Source organism: Hyaena hyaena, unplaced genomic scaffold, assembly GCF_003009895.1.
Source record: "Hyaena hyaena isolate Hyena2069 unplaced genomic scaffold, ASM300989v1 scaffold_240, whole genome shotgun sequence".
Taxonomy (NCBI): domain Eukaryota; kingdom Metazoa; phylum Chordata; class Mammalia; order Carnivora; family Hyaenidae; genus Hyaena; species Hyaena hyaena.
Genome location: NW_024080873.1, coordinates 1,294,367 through 1,312,111, shown reverse-complemented (window position 1 = coordinate 1,312,111; position 17,745 = coordinate 1,294,367). Strand labels below are relative to the sequence as shown.

The 17,745-nt window shown below is 42.1% G+C and overlaps 1 protein-coding gene across 2 annotated transcripts in view; it reads right to left on the bottom strand.

Annotated features, from left to right (window-relative positions):
* SLC24A2 (solute carrier family 24 member 2) overlaps positions 1-6,808 on the bottom strand; it is a 251,499-nt gene extending 244,691 nt beyond the window's left edge. For both annotated transcript variants that reach the window (XM_039244429.1, XM_039244428.1), the window contains exon 1: positions 5,815-6,808. In XM_039244429.1, the coding sequence (XP_039100360.1) occupies positions 5,815-6,744 (930 nt within the window). In that variant the 5' untranslated portion in view covers positions 6,745-6,808. The remainder of the gene's footprint in view (positions 1-5,814) is intronic.
* Between the last annotated feature and the right edge of the window lie 10,937 nt (positions 6,809-17,745).

The window sequence follows — 17,745 nt, the reverse complement described above, 5'->3', positions numbered from 1 at the left end:
AAAACGGAAGTCAGACTGGAATCTGGGTGGCTCAGTCAGTTAAGCGTCTGACTCTAGATATCAGCTCCAGTCATGGTCTCACTGTTCATGAGATTGAGCCCCAGTTGGGCTAACAGCTTTGAGCCTGCTTGGGAGTCTCTCTCATTCTCTCTCTGCCCCTGGTCCCCACTCACTCTGTGTCTCTCTCTCAAAATAAATATATAAATATTTTTTAAAAAACAGAAGTTAGAGACAGTAGATTATTATTTTCAAAGTACAATGAAAAAATAATTTTCTACCCACACTATCTTTCATTTGCTATTCAAACATTTGCTATTTAAATATATTCTTCCTAAAGGAACTTTTATAAAGAATGTATGTCAGTAGAGGGAAAACTCACAGAAAAAAAAAAAAAAGGTCTGAACTGAGAAAAAGAATGAGGAGGTAAAAAGCTGGTAAAAACACAGATAAACCTAAAAACACTGATGGCATAATGACAATGTCTAATTTGTAGGGGTAAAAAAGTGGCTATACCTCAATAACGCTGTTATAAAACATAAAGATAGAACTTATTAAATCATGGACTGTGAATCATATGCATATTAAAATGCATAGGCAACACTAAAATAATAGAAAGAGAGTATATAATTAAAGGGAAAAAATTAGGAAAAAATTCAATGCCCCTCTTCCAAAAAAGACAAGAAAAATTATAAAAAGAAACAGAAAGATCAGAATAAATAGAAAGTATAAAACAGCATCATAGAGAAGAATCCAAATGTAACAGTAAACACAATCAACATAAATAAACTAAACTTTCTAGTTAAAAGATAATGATTGTCAAACTGAATTAAATAAAACATAGCTATATTCTGCTTACTAGGGACTTATTTAAAACAAAAGAAGATTGGAAATTAAAGAATGAAAAAACTAGTCAAAGCCACACTAAAGATGTACTCGCCTCCTCAACAGCAAAAGAATAGCTTAACATAACCATCCCATTCCTTGTTAATGTTCAAATACAAATTATCTGGTTCTACCAAAAAGAGAAAGACAGATAGGCAGAGAAGGAAAGAGAAGGGGAAGAGAGGTGGTGGGGGGTGGGAGAAGAAAGGGATAAAGGGCAAAGAGAGAAAGGAAGGGAAGTGGTGGTAAATCCTTGCTCTCAACAAAAACTTTAGGTCTTCACAGGATTCACAAACTTTAGGTCTTCTCTTGCTGAAGAAATCAGAGCAGCAAGGATGAAAAGCCAAAAGCAATCTGAATTCTGTGTATTAAAATCTGCTGAGATTTCTGGGTCTGTCGAAATGCCTTTCACTCTCTGAATCACATGCAGTAACTGAAGGGTTTGCTTTTTATATAAGTAGAAGGAAACGAAACAAGAAAAAGAGCACCATGTTGTATCCTCAGATAAACACACCACATTCACAGACATCTAGGCCGGTTAAGAATTTTAATGCCTAAATTTTCTTTCTTGTGAGAAGAACAGAGGGTTTCCAAGTCTACCAAGTAATACTATCCTGTTATTTATTATAAGGATATCTTTTCTTACCTCTGTAAAGTTTGTCCATTAATTTTATCAATTTATTTAGTAGGTGTGGAGGGGAAACAAGGTTGAATATATAATATATTCTGTGCTATAATCAATCTTGGACCTACACATTTGTATTGATAAAAATCATCCATGGTTTAGCATCTTATAAAAAATACTTCACCTTGTGAGGAATATTTATAGTACCGTTTCAATTCCCTTTTTCTAATGAACATTAATAACAATTGGAACTGCAAAAACTCTATTTACGAACCACTTTTCAGGAGTAAAGCACACCCAAGTTACTAAATAACCTACTCTTCAACTATCCAGCTTTAGGCATCTTTATTTAGACCATTCCCTTCATTAGAACTGGGCTGAGTTGCTGTCAGATTATAATGCCAAGTCTAAGAAGAAGCTAAGTACCATGGACAGCTGCTTTCTAGGCCAATGACGGCCTAGCACCGGAACAGATCAAGGGACCTCAGAGGCAGGCAGGCCAGGAGCACGCAAAATGCTCTGGATGTCCTGAGACTCCACTGCTTTACATCTTGCAGGATTCAAAGTCATTCCTAACCAGCTATGGAGTGGTTTCTAGAAGAAGGTCCTAACCATTTATAAATAAGAATACCTCTAAAACAAAAATCTCTGCTAAGCACAGATAACCCCATAATGGACTACTTATTTCAAGCAAAATACCACAACAAAATTTCAGGACAATAGACATATTTGAAGATTTCCTTGGGGTTTATGATAATACCCGGCCTGCATTTTTCACCATATGTAAACTAGGGCTTACAAATATCACACTATGACAAATATTATATTCCCCTAAGGGAGACAATGACCTGAGTGAATGCCAGTCTTCAAAAAATGTTAAACTCTTAAATTTAAAATAACTTATGGGGTGCCTGGGTGGCTCAGTAGGTTAAGCGTCCAACTCTTGATTTTGGCTCAGGTCATGATCTCATGGCTCGTGGGTTCGAGCCCTGCATAGGGCTCTGCACTGGGATTCTGCTTGGGATTCTCTTTCTCCCTCTCTTTTTGTCCTCGCACCCCCCCATAAATAAATAAACTTAAAAAAATAACTTATTTTTATTCACTTTTCATCTAAGAACAGAAAGCAAAAGGAAAGAAACTAACATTTATTGAACAACCCACATTTGCCAAGGACTCTGTTAGCTGCTTAGCATTCATTTCTTCATTTAATAATTTTCCCAATTTCATGAAGTTGGCATTGTTATTTTCATGTCCAAATTAGGAAACTGAGGCTCAGAGAGTTTATGTAATTTTCTGAGATCACAAGACTGATTACACACTGGGGTCAAAACCTTTTTTTCTCCTGAGTCAATGCCTCAGGTCTATTTACCCTGTCATGATACTATACAACTTTTCTAAAATGGATATTATCCCTAACAGAAATAATAGTAATAACAACAACAACAACAACAACAAAAACCATACACAGGATATAAAAATTAAATGAGGTGAGAAACTGCTACTGTCACTATGGAAAAATATGTCAGTTCACATTTTTCCATGCTTTACAGTTGCCCCCATGGCATAGATCATCAGTAATGGAACCAAATTAGGATTTGGACAACATTCAAATGTTAGGATATAAATCAAAACTTCAACTTGTCTCTGAAGCAAGTCATTTCCAAAGAAGTTGAACAGCAAGAGCCCAGCAGAGTTGATGATTTTTTAGCAAGAACCACTGATGATTTATACAAGAATATCTAAAATATGTTCCCTCTAGTTTCTCAATCTCCCCTGCCCGATAATTATACAAATAAGACCATGAACACATATTTTGCTTCCTAAATTCTTCTACATCACATTCTTCTCTACGAAGACTTCATTGAGATTGTGTTTGTTTGAGGGTCTCTTTTCTGAGTGTTCTGATGTCATCAGATAGTTGGTATAGTTGGGATATGCAGTCAGAAATCAACTCTGCAAATCAAAAACTAGATGGCCCTACTCAAGGACTCATTCCTCTTTCGGACACCTTATGTTCAGGGCTTGGGCAGCAAAACCTCCCTAAGCTTCTGAAATCAGGCAAAGGACAAAGACCAAGTGCTGAAAACCATTTTTTTCCAACAACACTTCCAAAGTGAAATTGGCAATGTGAAATTTCCTGAAGGAAATCACACATCATTACACACTGTTCCACCTAAAAACGTGTTCTAGCATTTTTGAGGAATACCAAACAAGACATAGCTATGTTTTAAAAAAAAAAAATCCTATTCCCATGATAATTTATAGTTCAATTTAGTTCCTGACTGCCAAATGAAATGATGATTAAAAGGAATCAATTAAAGCTATGTAGTGCAAAGAGGGGAAATAATACAATGGACTCATTTGGGGGGGGGGTGTGGAATCAGAAACAGGAGAAATAGACATGAATATAATCTGCTTTCTTTTAAAAAATGCACATGATTAAGCATAGCACAAAATTATGGATGTGGATAACAACTGTTAAGGAATGTCAGCTTCAGCTGCTAACTTTTAAATATCAACAATGACAAGACAGTCACCAACTATAGTAGGTAAAGATATTACCAGAGCTACGTTAATGAATGGTTTACAATTGATTAAATACTGCCTGTAAACTGTATTTAAAAAGTTATTCCCAAATGCGCAAAACCAGCTCCTCCAATCAGAATACAAAATCCCCTGCAATCTTAAATGCACCATTGGATTGCTCTGCCAGTTCCTTTTTCATAAACGCTGTCGATATAGCCTTCAGCTGAATCTGTGATTAAGTTAATGAAGTTCCACTGTTGTGTAACAAAACACAAATCTATTGAGGCCTCAAAAAGACTTTTTACCCTGGATGTGCCCAGGATATTTATAAGACACCAAATCGTTTCCTTGCCTCTAAAAAAAATCTGCCTTTCCCTTGGCAATTGTTCAGGACTCTAATTGGAATAAACACATAGATTATTAATGCAAACTACTCAAACAAGCAGTCAGGCTTGAGAGATCATCCTTTTGGCTACAAAATGAGAACAGGGAGAGGGGTCCAATGAGGACCTCAAGGATATATACTCAGTTCTCACATCTGAATGCTTACTTGCCATGTCTACTGCTAAATGATTTTTTTACTACAGTTTCTAACAAACAACCATATACTGAGTGAAATGTCAGAAAAAAAACAGTAGAAAACATTTTTCTTGTACATGTAATAATAGGAATATTAATAGTGGTGGGGTTTTTTTTGTTGTGTTTTTGTTTTTACTGCACTTTCCTTCCATGTCTGGCTATTGCAGAAAATGACAGATGGTCATCCAACCTGAACATCAAGGAATTATGCTAAATTAATTTGTTTTTTCATTTTGGACAAAATATCTCACCCTCCACTCAACATCTGTTTTTTGGAGTCATGAGAATTTTCCCAGACACCAGCATGAAAAATGTGCATAAGTATTTCCATTTCTGTTTAGAATCACATTCAGAGACAACATTTCAATGTTAGGATATAAATAAAAACTTCATTACTATACTTAACATAAAATATTATTGATATTATTTATCCATTATTGAAAAAAATCAGCTTCCATCTTTGTAGATCAACTTATTCTCAGCCCTATGCCACTTTGCTCACCACCTAAATGGAAGGACAGCCACTCTCATCATTAAAACTCCCTCAAATTCCACTGTGAAGTTATTTTGGGTCATGTTTATCTTAGCATGTAAAATGGGCCATCTAGCTACGGAGGTAGACAGCAGGGCAATGACTCCCTTTCATGGATCGCGATCAGCTTCTGGCCAAGTGGTCCGAAGCTTATTGCATGGGTCAAGAAAAATAGCTGTGACCACTCTAATGACCAGCCCTTCTGGGCCCTGCTGTTGACTTAAAGGTAGAGTACTGGTTACACAAAGTTTCTTCCTTAAACGTCTTTGTTCAAAGAGATAGTTCTTGATCATTGTCATGTGCCTATTTTAAAAATTGCCTGCAATTTTCTAGGCTACATACACACATTTTCATATGAAAAGTAAATTACTCACAAAACCATTATGCGTATTTCCAGACGTAAATAACTGCTGAGTCCGCACTGGGACACTTACATAACCTATATTCATAAATATTTTACTCTGAAGCAACTGGCTTGAGAATTTAAAAGATAGCCACAAGAATATCCCAGAAATACTTTTTCCCACTGCCGTTATCAGTCTGGCTATCACAGAACTTGCAGAAAGCAATCTGCTATGCTCTACAGTCCCAAACACCATCCCATTAAAAAAAGTGGTAGATCTCAAAGACAATGGTTCAGAATACTAAATCAACAACCACCACCACCAACCTTTGCTTGGGCCTCTGGCGCTGTCACCTTGACGACTTTATTGCGATTTATCATTTGCTTCACCCATCTTTCTACTTGGACGTTGAACTTCATGAAAACCACATAGCCAAAATAAGCTGTTAAGAGAAGCAAGCTTTCCCACCACATGATCACATTATCCAGGAAAAATATAATCAGCATGATCAAGTCAACAATGTAGAAGGACACATCCCGAAAGAGCGGCCACCATGTCAGGTTTAAGATTTCTCTGGAAAACAGAGCACACATGCCGATAACGAAAAGGATATTGAACACGGCTGAGCCCACAATTGTGCCTATGCCAACGTTGCTGTGAGCAATGAATACCCCTATAAGAGATGTAAAAAGTTCTGGAGCCGAGCCCCCAGCAGCCATGAAGGTGGCTCCAGCCACATCATCGGAGATGCCCAATTTCTCAGTGATGACAGTCAATGAAGGAACAAAGAACTCATCACAGACGATGGCTAAAGCTATGAACATGTAGATCATTCCAATGACATGGAGAATGATGGCACCTTTTCTTCGCTCCTCGAGGGAAAAGATGTCTCTTGGGTAGTCTCCTTGGGCATGATCTGTCGTGTTCTCAGACTGGCCTTCCTGAGAAAGAGGTGGCTGTGGAGTATAATCCAGAATCTTGTCATTTAAATCTAAGAGAGTTCTTTGGCGGTAACCGTGTGCTACCTGAGGGCCACTTGCACCCGTGGCCTCTTCCGTACTCTTTATCTCTGTCTCAGAAAAGGCACTGATTGAAAATGAGACAGTGCTAATGGCTACGAGGCCCATGAAAAGGCCCACGATTCGAATTAACTTCAGTTTTTTCCTGACACTATAATGTCTCCTGTAGCCAGAGAGTGACTTATCCAAACACCATTTCTCAAGGAAAGTGACGGCAGTGCTTTGGTGCAGATCCATCTTCTGGTGGATGTGGTGGTCTTCAAAGCGTAGACTTAACCAGATGGCTCTCTCATACTTTTCTTCACTTTATAGTCAATGGCGAGTGTGGAGCACGTTCACTATCAGGGATTCTTAAGCTTCGCAGGAAATATTTTCGACATTTATGCTTCAATAAAAATTAAAACAAGGATAAGTAAATCACCAAATCATAGGTCTTTCCTACAAAAAGAACTCTGCAAGTATGAAGTCCTATCCTCTGTTTGACCTTGGGTAAGTTACTTAACTTCTCTGTGCCTCAGTTTCCCCATTTCAGAAATAAGAACAATTATGGCACCTCCCACCAAGGACTGGTTTGAGGAGGAGGTACACAGAATAAGATGTGGCACACAGTAAGCACTTATGATCATGTATTTATAAACTCAAACATTTTGGTAAATCCAGTGTTAACCTATGTAGATGTGTGTTAAACATAAAAAATTTATAGATGGAAATCTATCAGTTTATCCCACCTTTAATCATGTAACAAATAACCTCTCAGTGATATAACCCATCTTTTCGAACTAAGTACTTGACAACCAATAATTATTCATTATGTTTTCTTTTAGTCCAATTATATAATTCCAGTTAAAGGCACACTTTTCTGATTTAATCTATCATTTGAAAGCAGTGAGTGTCGGAGGAGATAGTCCCTCTTTCCCGGTACACATAAGGATCTCAGCACCTTATTTTTCATAAAAAGCCTCTCCTATGTCTGATGAGGAAAAAATAGCCCTTTAAAAATTTAAGTTTACAAAAGAATTTTCTAGTGACACAAACTGTCTTTCCTAAACATCCAGATACTATTTTCAGCTAAAGCTTATTTTTAAAAGCAACCTTTAGTCATATGTAAAATAGACAACATAGTGAATCAAACACCTCCTAATTTTTAGAGACTAAATGTATATTTCATAAACAATATACAAGTGGCAGCAGTATCTCTGTCCACAAAATCTGCCAAAAATAGCCCCAACACTGAGTCTTCTAGTAGGTTAGATATCCGAGCAGTTTTCATTCTCTATCCCACAGAGATGGGTAAAAGATCTAGACATGACAGAGGACATTCTGAAGCTTCCTATTTAAAATTTTCTTTAAAATCACTGTTGTGGCCGCTTTCTGTATCAACGATTTCATTTTAGAGGCTAGCTGAGATCATCTCAGGTGTAAAATAAGCGAATTAAACACACGCCAGTTAAACACGGAGATTAGCTGGAGCTCAGGTTTGCAGAGCAGAGCAAGAACACGAGTCAAACCAGGCTAAGATGCTGCTACCCATCACAGGGATTCTAGGCTGGCTGCAGATGTCGACGCTTAGCACCAAAGACTAAGCGACTCACAGCGCTCCAGGGATTGTCACAATGCCTAGCCAGGGCCACCGGCAGGGACAGACTCAACTCCCAGGGCGCACAATCAGCTCCAGCGAGCCTGCTACACCTGCAAACCAGCCGCCTCGCTCCACCGCAGCTGCCTCCGCCGGGGAAGTGCACCCCCAGCCGCGCCCCAACTTTGCCTTGTGTGGTCCCAAACTTTCCCTGGTGGGTTAAAAGGAAAACAAAACTAAGGACAGACACCCCACTGGCGAGCGGGGATGGAGCTTGGGAAGACGCTTGGCCCACATCTCCCCGAATCGTTTGCGGGTGGGTTGGGGAAGGGGAGCGTCCCTCCGCCAAGTCTACTCCGACGGCAGGCCCTGCCCCGCCGCGCCCCCCGCCTCCGAGGCCGAAGCAACGGCAGTTGGCGTGCTGCAAGCAGGGGCTCGGAAACTGCGCCCCGGAGCGGAGAGAGTTAGCTAACTCCTTGCGGGGCCTGGGGCACCCACGTCCGCCGCCGAGCCACCTGTGAGCCTGCGGTGCTGCAGCGGCAGGCGCGCAACCGGATCCGGGGACAACGACCGCTGCGGCCGCCAAACCTGGAGACCGCGCGGGACTCGGCCGCCCGCACTTACCGGGATCCGCCAGGAGAACGCGAACGCGGCGGGGGCCCGAGCGCGGCCCTCCGCTCCGGTCCGCCGGCTGCTCTGGCCCTCCGCCTCCCGGCTCCGAGGCCCGGGCTCCGGCTCCGGCTCGCGCTCGCCGCCGCGGTCGCCGGCCAGGGCTGGGCTCGGGAGGAGACTGAGCCTCGGCGAGCCCCGCGCGCCGCCTCCGGTGCTGCCCGGCCCCCGCCGGCCCCTCCCTCTCGGCTCTGCGCTGGGAGCGTGGCCGCAGCGCGCTCGGCTCCCGCGCCCTCCGCTCCACGCCTCCTGGGCGCAGAGGCTACGCCGGCAGCCGTCTCTTAGGAGATTTCTCCGCAGTGGGGACGGGGGGTCAGGATTTGCAGGCGAGCAAGGACAGAGAGGAGAAATCGAACAGGTCGGTGACGCGCCTGATTCCCAAAGCCTGAAAGTGCTGCCAACTTTGGGGTTATCTCTGCCGGGCACCTCCTCTCCCAATTATCTGCAGAAAGTGACGGCAGTCACATATTCTTAGGAGGCCACGTAATGTGTAATGGTGGAAAAGGCGGGCAGTGAAAAGGCATAAAGGCCTGCAGGGCTCTGTGTGTTCAGGCCCAGGGTTCCTGAAGTCTAGGGTTTGGAAGGTTGAGACGCTGAAGGATCTTGATTCTTACAGGCTGACTTTTCATGTAATGGGTGATGAAATTGAGACCCAAGACACAGTGTCATTTTGAGTCACAGGGTTCAAGTGCTGACTCCCAGCCCAGTGCCCTTTCCTGCCCTGTTTGGAAAGCAAGATTTCCCAGACCACAAAGAATTGAGTCCACCTTTTTGGGGATCAGAGGCAAGAATCTGGGCTAGCGAGTGGAAGAAGATGAGACAACCAGGTTACTGAGGGAAACCCCTTTTAGTCAGCCCTGTGACCTCCACCAAAACTGTCAAGACCCCCTCCCCTCCCCCCAAGGAAAAACCTTTGGGGCTTTCAGCTCACCATTTTCCACTCTCCTCACCCTCCATCCTCGTCCTGAATTCTGTCTTGGAGAAGGTTTCATGCCTTCCTGAGACTGGGTGAATGTCCTCATATCTAGAAAGCTCACTACCTCTGATTTTGACTAAAACTCTATACTCAGACCTGTACACTTAGGCTTGATAAGAGAAGCCTTGGGAACTTACAAATCCCTTTTCTCCCACCTAAACCAGGCATTTAAAGACTGCTGTCTTGCTAAGGATTTCAAGGTTCTATTTTGAAAGTCATAGGCTGAACTTTTAAAATCTTTTTATTTTGGAAATTTTAGATGTATACAATTGTAAGAGAATAGTATAAGGAACCTCCATGCGGCCATCACCCAGCTCAAACACTTATCAAGTCATGGCCAGTCATGGTTTCATCTATACCTCTCTTTTGTGTGCCATCATTTTATTTTATTTTTATTTTATTTTTCTAAGCAGGCTGCAAGTCCAGTGTGGAGCCCAACAGGGGGCTTGACCTCACCACCCTGAGATCCAGACCTGAGCTTAGATCAAGAGGCCATTGATTAACTGAGTGAGTCACCCGGGCACCCCTCTGGTGCCATCCTTTTAAAGCAAATCCCAGACATATTATTTTATCTATAAATATTTACAGAAAGCAAGCAACCTATCAACCAATACTAGGGTTGTGTCAAAAAGACCGCAGAATCAATTAAAATAGGCTCCCACTAGGCAAGGATGGGTCATTTTGATCATCCAAAATTGACAATAATTGCAACTGTTTCTAACACATAGAATATGATTATAAGTTCATAATGATTCTAAAGCAATTCAATTGATTGGTCACTGTTGAGAGATAAAAGGGAATGAATTCATTATTTTGAAACTGTTTTAGAAAAAAATAATCATGCATTTATTCTGCCTTTTCTATTCAAAATAGACTTTAGGGTAACCAGTTAGGCTATCCTTTTACCCTATCTTTGTCTTTGTTTTTCTGGTCTAACCATCCTAACATTCTCTGATGCAGAGGGGTATCTTCTGTATAAGTCTCTGCTTAAGAGAAAAAGACTGTAATATATTTTTAGAAGTTTTACTATAATTGGGGTGCCTGCATGCCTCAGTTGGTTAAGCCTCTGACGTAGGCTCAGGTCATAATCTTGTGGTTCATGAGTTCGAGCCCCACACTGGGCTCTGTGCTGATGGCTAAGAGCCTGGAGCCTGCTTCCCCCACTTGCGCTTTGTCTCTCTCTCTAATAAATAAAAACATGTAAAAAATTTAAAGAAATATTCCTACAACCATAAAAAGCCAACTTTTTATTTTTAGAAACCTGCCTAAGTACAAACAGTAGTTGGCATTATATTTACCCTTTTATTAACTTTGATCTCTTTGAAGGTAGAGTTTATGGGAGTCAGTGGTAATTACTAGTTAAGAATGTTGAGCTCTTATAATTCTGGAGGGGAGTCTTTCAAAACTCAACAACGAATTTTGAAAAGCGTGGGATCATCCTTACACTAACATGGGATTTTTAATATAAAAGTGCCAAGGGGAGAAAGGAACCAGGTTCTGGTTCAAGATGTCGGCATAAGAGGATGGTGAACTCCCCTCTTCCTGGTAGATCACTGAATCTACAGCTACATGGGGAACAACTTCTCCTGAACAACAAAACAGAACAACCCAGAAACACTGGCTGAGCGACTATGTGTCAGCTAAAGAGGCTGGAACACAGTTTTGCCATAAACCCTTCCCACAGTCAGGAGTCAGGAAGGAGAACGAAACGCAGGGCTTCGCAGGACTTCTCCCTAAGGAGCTAAATGTTTGAACACCCTATTGGGCACCTCAAGTTTAAAGACCTGTATCTGAGAGATGAACCCCCAAAATGATTAGCTTTGAAAACCCATGGGGATCGCACTCAGTCCCACAAAGCTGTAATGATTTGAGAAGTCGCTCTTAAAGGGCTCACATGTTTCGAACTTAGCCACCCCAGGGTCCACAGCAGAAGCCCTGGTGAAGGGGTGCCTGAACTTGATGTGGGGGAGCCCCACGTGCACGACTGAGCGTCCCCGAGAGGGGCAGGCATCCTGTCTGACACGCATGTCCTGAGTCAGAGACTGACGGGCGCCATCTTTGTGCCTTCCCTCTGCCTTGGGTCAGGGGCGGGATGCCATCTTTTCTTGGTTTATGTGTTTGTTTGTTTTTAAATGTTTATTTTTAAGAGAGATAGAGAGCACATGCAAGTGGGGTAGGGGCAGAGAGAGGAAACGAGGATGTGAAGCAGGCTCTGTGCTTACAGCAGAGAGGCCAATGTGGGAATCGAACTCACTAACCAGAGATCCATGCCCTGAGCCAAAGTAGGTCGCTCAACCGACAGAGCCGCCCAGGCGCCCCTGTCTGTTTGTTTTTAACTCCAGACTTTTTTTCTTTCCTGGTTAGGCACCATCTCTACAGACTCCCTTTGCCTGACTCTAGCCTGTGGGCTCTGTCTTTGTACTTGACCTCTGCTGTATTCCACAGCCCCAGTATCTCCCAGAGGAGAGCTTTTGCACACGTCTGGTGCCCCAGTTTTTACTTGTGGTGCCCTGTGCTTTGCAGCTGCTATAGGGGAGGCCCCTTGATCACATGTGTGGTGGGTGGGGGTGGGGGTGACGTATTTCTGGGTCCCACAGGTCTGGGAAAATCAGAAAGTTCTTGGCAGGCTCCTCCCTCCCTCCCTAGGGCACTGCACCGACAGCAGCCTGAAACACACTTTCAGTCTTTCTGTGAAAGACGCTTATATGTTTATCTTGTAACTTCTGCCTAAGGGGCAGGCTTGAGGTTTGGCACACATCCAGGGGTCTAGGTCCGTGCACACTGTCTCTGTGCTCTCCTTCTCCCTTGCTACCGCTCTCTGGTATCTCCCCTAGAGGTGCATACACTTGCCTGGAGCTCTGATTTTTGTGCTGGCTGCCCAAGGGACACATCTGGGTCACTTGGCACTGGTGGGCTGTGGGGCGTATGCTTATGGCTCCATAGGATGATATGTGTTTGCATACTTTAAAAGCCAGTCCCTGAGGGTCTGGCTTCAGGTCAGCCTGCATCTAGGTGCCGACACCCTCCCCTTTGGGACACTAACAGGTCTAGGCACACCCTCAACTACTAGGAGCCCTTACAAATAAAATAGGCTGCTTGGACAGTCACAAAGGTTTGAGAGACAGTGAAGAGCTAGGACAGGGTTGAACAATAAGGATCATGTCTTAGATCAGGCCACTCCTTAAAGACCAAAGACATGGCTATTTTATCTAATGCATAGAAATCAATACAGAGAGTCAAGGGAAATGAAGAAACAGGAATAGGTCCTAAACAAAAGAACGAGATAAAACCTCAGAGAAAAACCTTCACGAAACCTGCCAAAGGGATGCAAGTTAATAACTTACTAAGCACCCATATAATTTTCACATAGAAATATAGGATGGCATGGTTTATGATAGGATTGGCAAGTTCCCCTTGCTTCCGTCTAAAATGACATCCCGGTTGGCACTGTGCCTACAATTTCACCATTAGACATTTATTTGTTTGGCTTTTTATCTTACATCTTCTCCATAATAAATGGAGAATTTTTACACAGTGAATGGATCTAAAGCTATATTGATAGTAAGCAATTTTATGTTGTTTTTGACTTGCAAAGGAAAAACAGTCAAGTGAATTTTCATCCAAGGAAAGTGGAAGAGAGAGATAGCTGAGCCAGGAAGTTGTGGGCAACCAAGAGACAACATGAAATATTCAGTTTTTACTTTGTCAGTTTAACCACCTCTTTTTTCATTGTCTCCCCACCACACTACCTTCTTCCTTTCCTTCCTTCTTCCTTCCTCTGTGTCCTGATTACCTGCAGATATTGATACAAGAGAAGGATTCCTTGCGCACAAAAGCAGTAGCTCACATCCATGACTCTCATTAAATATTAGACCCAACAGGGGGGATATTTTTAAAAGACCACTGACAATGACTCTTTTCTTTCCCCCTTCCTTTGAGCTTCCTGAGGGCAAGAATTAGTATCATACATTTCCCAGCAACTAACACATTTGTTCAACATGTATATGTGGCATGAATTAATGAGTTGATGGCAAATAGCCACTCACAGTGGCTAAAAACAAAAGTTTTTGTTTCTTATTTACCCTACCTGGTGTGTGTGTGTGTGTGTGTGTGTGTGTGTGTGTGTGTGTGAATTTTGCTATGTCATGCTCACTCCTGGCTCCAAGCTGGTCACTATCTGGAACACTGCCAGTTGCCATTGGAGAAAAAAGCTGCATGGCAAATCTTGTACTTGACTTTAGAGCTTCTGCTCACATTTCATTGGTGAAGGCCACTTGCATGGCCATATGTTCAAGGGGGCAAGAAGGTACATTTGCATTACATGTTTGGGAAAAAATGGATAGATTTGGTGGCCAGCACTAATGGCTACCGTGGTGGAGAATAGGAGCAAACAAAGAGAACTAACGTATGTTACATAGCGGCTGTGAACTACAAGTTTCCATTTATCTCTTCAATCTCCTGACTTTTATCACTATTATTATTCCCATTTTACAGATAAAGAAACTGAGGCTCAGTAAGGCTAAAGTAGCTTGTCCAGTATTGGTTCCAACGCCCAAGTTCTTTCTACTAATCCCCATTTTCCATGACTGAGATTTCTAGTCCCTGCCTAACGAAGAGGGGCACTTTTTGTGTTGTGAACATATCCTGAGGGGATTGCTGTGGGTTTTTTTCTCCTGCCAGCTGGTCTATAATCTAGGATAACTTTCTACTTCCAAAGGTTTGTTTTGCTTATTTAAAAATCACAGGTGTAAATACCAAAATAAAATTCAGATGTTCTCTGAGAAATGTTCTTTGTCCCCCCAACTTTGGGTCGACTGTTTTCCTTCACACTTGTCTCATTTTTTGGACAGTGGCTCTCCCCTTCCAGCCCAGCCTAAACAGCATAAACCATAAAAGCAGGAACAGGTGTCTGTGGGATTGAGGGATGTAAGTACGGCCTCCTTTGCTTTTGACAGTGGTTTCTGCAATAGCACTTCAAGCAACACACCCAAATTCTTGCTCTTTCTTCTTTTTTTATCCATTTAGGAAATGAGAAATGCTGAATGCCTGTGATTCTTACATTAGAGACAGGAATTTTTCCGGGCTTAACTGCCCAAGGAAACACAAGAATTGAGTTTCTCTGCAACACCAGCTCAGTTCAGGCCTTCTGGCCCCCAGGGTCGGCACAGTGCTGAGGCAGGGCTGCAGAGGAGGGCGGGAACATGGACTATTGATTCCCACAAGGGACCCAGAGTTAAGCCTTGGCTGTCTTCGCAATTCTAGCAGGAACTTCCCAAATGACCTCCAGGTGTCTCTCCCTGCCTTGGAGCCACATTAGCAACAAAATAATGGTAAATAATACTGGCAAAAGGAGAGCCGCTGGGGCACCTCAAACTACATTCTCTCTTTACCTATCTCTGCCTTGGAACTTCAATATAAAATAGTGTTTAAAATATTGGGAAAGAAGAGATGTGTGCCTTGAGCCTCATCTGTATTTAGGACAAGGAAGCAGGAATGTGTTGCTGTAGCTTTGGTTTTGAACGCGGAAATAAAATAGTTGTTTTATTCAACATATTAAAGTAAATGAATGTATCACAAATCATTTTCCCAGCTCAAGGGTCTCAGGCTGTTCAGTTCAGCGACACCCCTCCCCCTCCAAAATGATGTATTTGCGGTGGTGGGTTTAGGGGTGCTGATACCCTGGGAACAGGCCTTGCTGGCCCAACAGTGGGGCTCAGTTGATAAGTCTGTATGGGGCTCCTGCTCATCATCTCCCCAACTTAGACTTTATTAACAATAGTGATCTTTTCTTTTCCGCCTGCCACTCCCTTTTGCTTATTTCTCCATTTGTTCAGAATCAAGATGGAAGACAGGTGACATACTGAGCCCACTCTCTTTCAAAGTAGTAGGCTTCTTTTGTTATCACCTGATTTTTCCGATTTGGATGTTACCTGTCAAATTCCTATTATGAAAGAAAAGGATTTCTTGCTCTTACAGTGTTCTCCCACCCACTCCCTGGAGCCCTCACCTCAACATAAAACTTTCTCCATCCTTTCAATATCATTGTGTCACCATTTTGAATAAACTAATAGTCATGTCTTTAATCAATAATCCATCCTTTGCATTATGCAGATATAATCATCAGTTGAGCTGTATAGTATAGATTCACCCCAGACTCTCTGATGGAACTGTACATTTTCCCTCAGTATTTCCAAACATCTCGGCTGATCTACCAGTTTCATGTTTTCCCCTCAGGAGATACCACTCCTGAACCTCCTGCCACCTTCCTTGCCTGATCCTCTAACTAAGAAATGTTTTTTCTTCTCCATTTTCTATCTCACAAGGTTTTCAGATTTATCATTTAACCCTTCTAGTAGTAAAAAAAAAAATCCACTTATTTTTTAATTTTTATTTTTAAAGATTTTCTTTTTATGTAATCTCTACACCAAACATGGGGCTCGAACTCACAACCCTAAGATCAAGGGTTTCATGCTTCACTAACTGAGCCAGTCAGGTGCCCCTGTATTTTTAACTTTTAAAAGCTCTATCTTGTTCTTTGACTATTTCTTTCATATATAGTTCTCTGCTTTTAGTCCTTAGTCTAGCAGCTTCTCTTCCCTTGCTTAATGTAAGCTTCATGAGGCCATGGACTTTCCCTGCTTTGTTCTTTACTTTATGTTCAACACCTAGAACAATGAGTGCCTAGTAGAGGTTCAATAAAATCTTTGAATAAAAGAGAATACTTCTTTTTAAAAAAATTTTTTTAAGTTTTATTATTTATTTTTGAGAGAAAGAGAGAGAGCATGAGTAGAGGAGGGGCAGAGAGAGAGGGAGACACAGGATCTGAAGAAGGCTTCAGGCTCTCAGCTGGCAGCACTTGGGCCTCAAACTCATGAACTGTGAGATCATGACCTGAGCCAAAATCGGATGCTCAACCAGCTGAGCCACCCAGGTGCTCCTGAAAGAGAATATTTCTTATAGCTTACTGCACATTGTCTTCTTCTTGAAGGTTCAGTTTCCTACAAGTTCCTTTTCACTGTTTATTCTGGCCTATTTTTCTAAAATGTCTGGAGTACTTTGGTGTCTGTTAATAATTAAGAGTGAGGAGGGTGCCTGGCTTGCTCAGTCAGTAGAGCATGTGACTCTTGATCTCAGGGTGTCAGTTCGAGCCCCACACTGGTTGTGGAGATTACTTAAAAATAAAATCTTAAAAAAATAATTAAGAGTGAAGCACTAAAATGCTAATTCAAAGCTCCCACTTGGATGGTACCTGTCAAGAAGAAGGCTTTGCTATAGGGAAGTCAAGTGGGGACTCAACCATTCCATTGTGGGAAACACACATGTCAGTATCTCTACATAACTTCTCTTTGGCTGATCAATTTCCCTGTGGGGGAGTTCCCAAGCTCCTGTCAGAGGTGTTTATTCCTGGCTGCTGGCATTTTGGGAGCTGAGCAAGAAAAGAGGTTGGTTGAGTTTCATCCTTCAGTTTACAGACTTTAAGGTAGTTCACATTGGACTATGGCTTTGCACTATGTCCCAGATAATTCTGGTTGAGCTTTTTCAGAGAGTCAACCTCCATTCTTCTGCCAGGTAGAGAGGGGCCATCTCCTAGCTACACAGGTTGGAGAAGGATGTTTAGAGATGTAATTGCTTCTTTAAGACTTCAGTGAGGCTTTCTATCTTCGGACCCAGCTTGTATCCTTGCTCAATTAGTGTTCTATTGCTGTTACTTAAAAAATAAATAAATAAATAAACAATACAATCTTAGTGTCTTAATGCATTTATTATCTTTACAGTTCTCTAGGTCAGAGGTCCAGTATAGTCTCAGCTAAAAACGAAGGTGTCGGCAAAGCAATTTTTCTTGAAGCTCAAGGGGGAACATCTGTTTCGTGCTCATTCAGGTATTGAGAGGATTCTGTTCCATGCAGTTGTGGGACTGAGGTCTTCATTTCCTTGCTAGCTTTCAGCTGGGGACAGTGTTCAGTCTTCCTTTGTGGTTCATAATGAAGGCTAATAGATCACAGATGTTTTGTGTTTA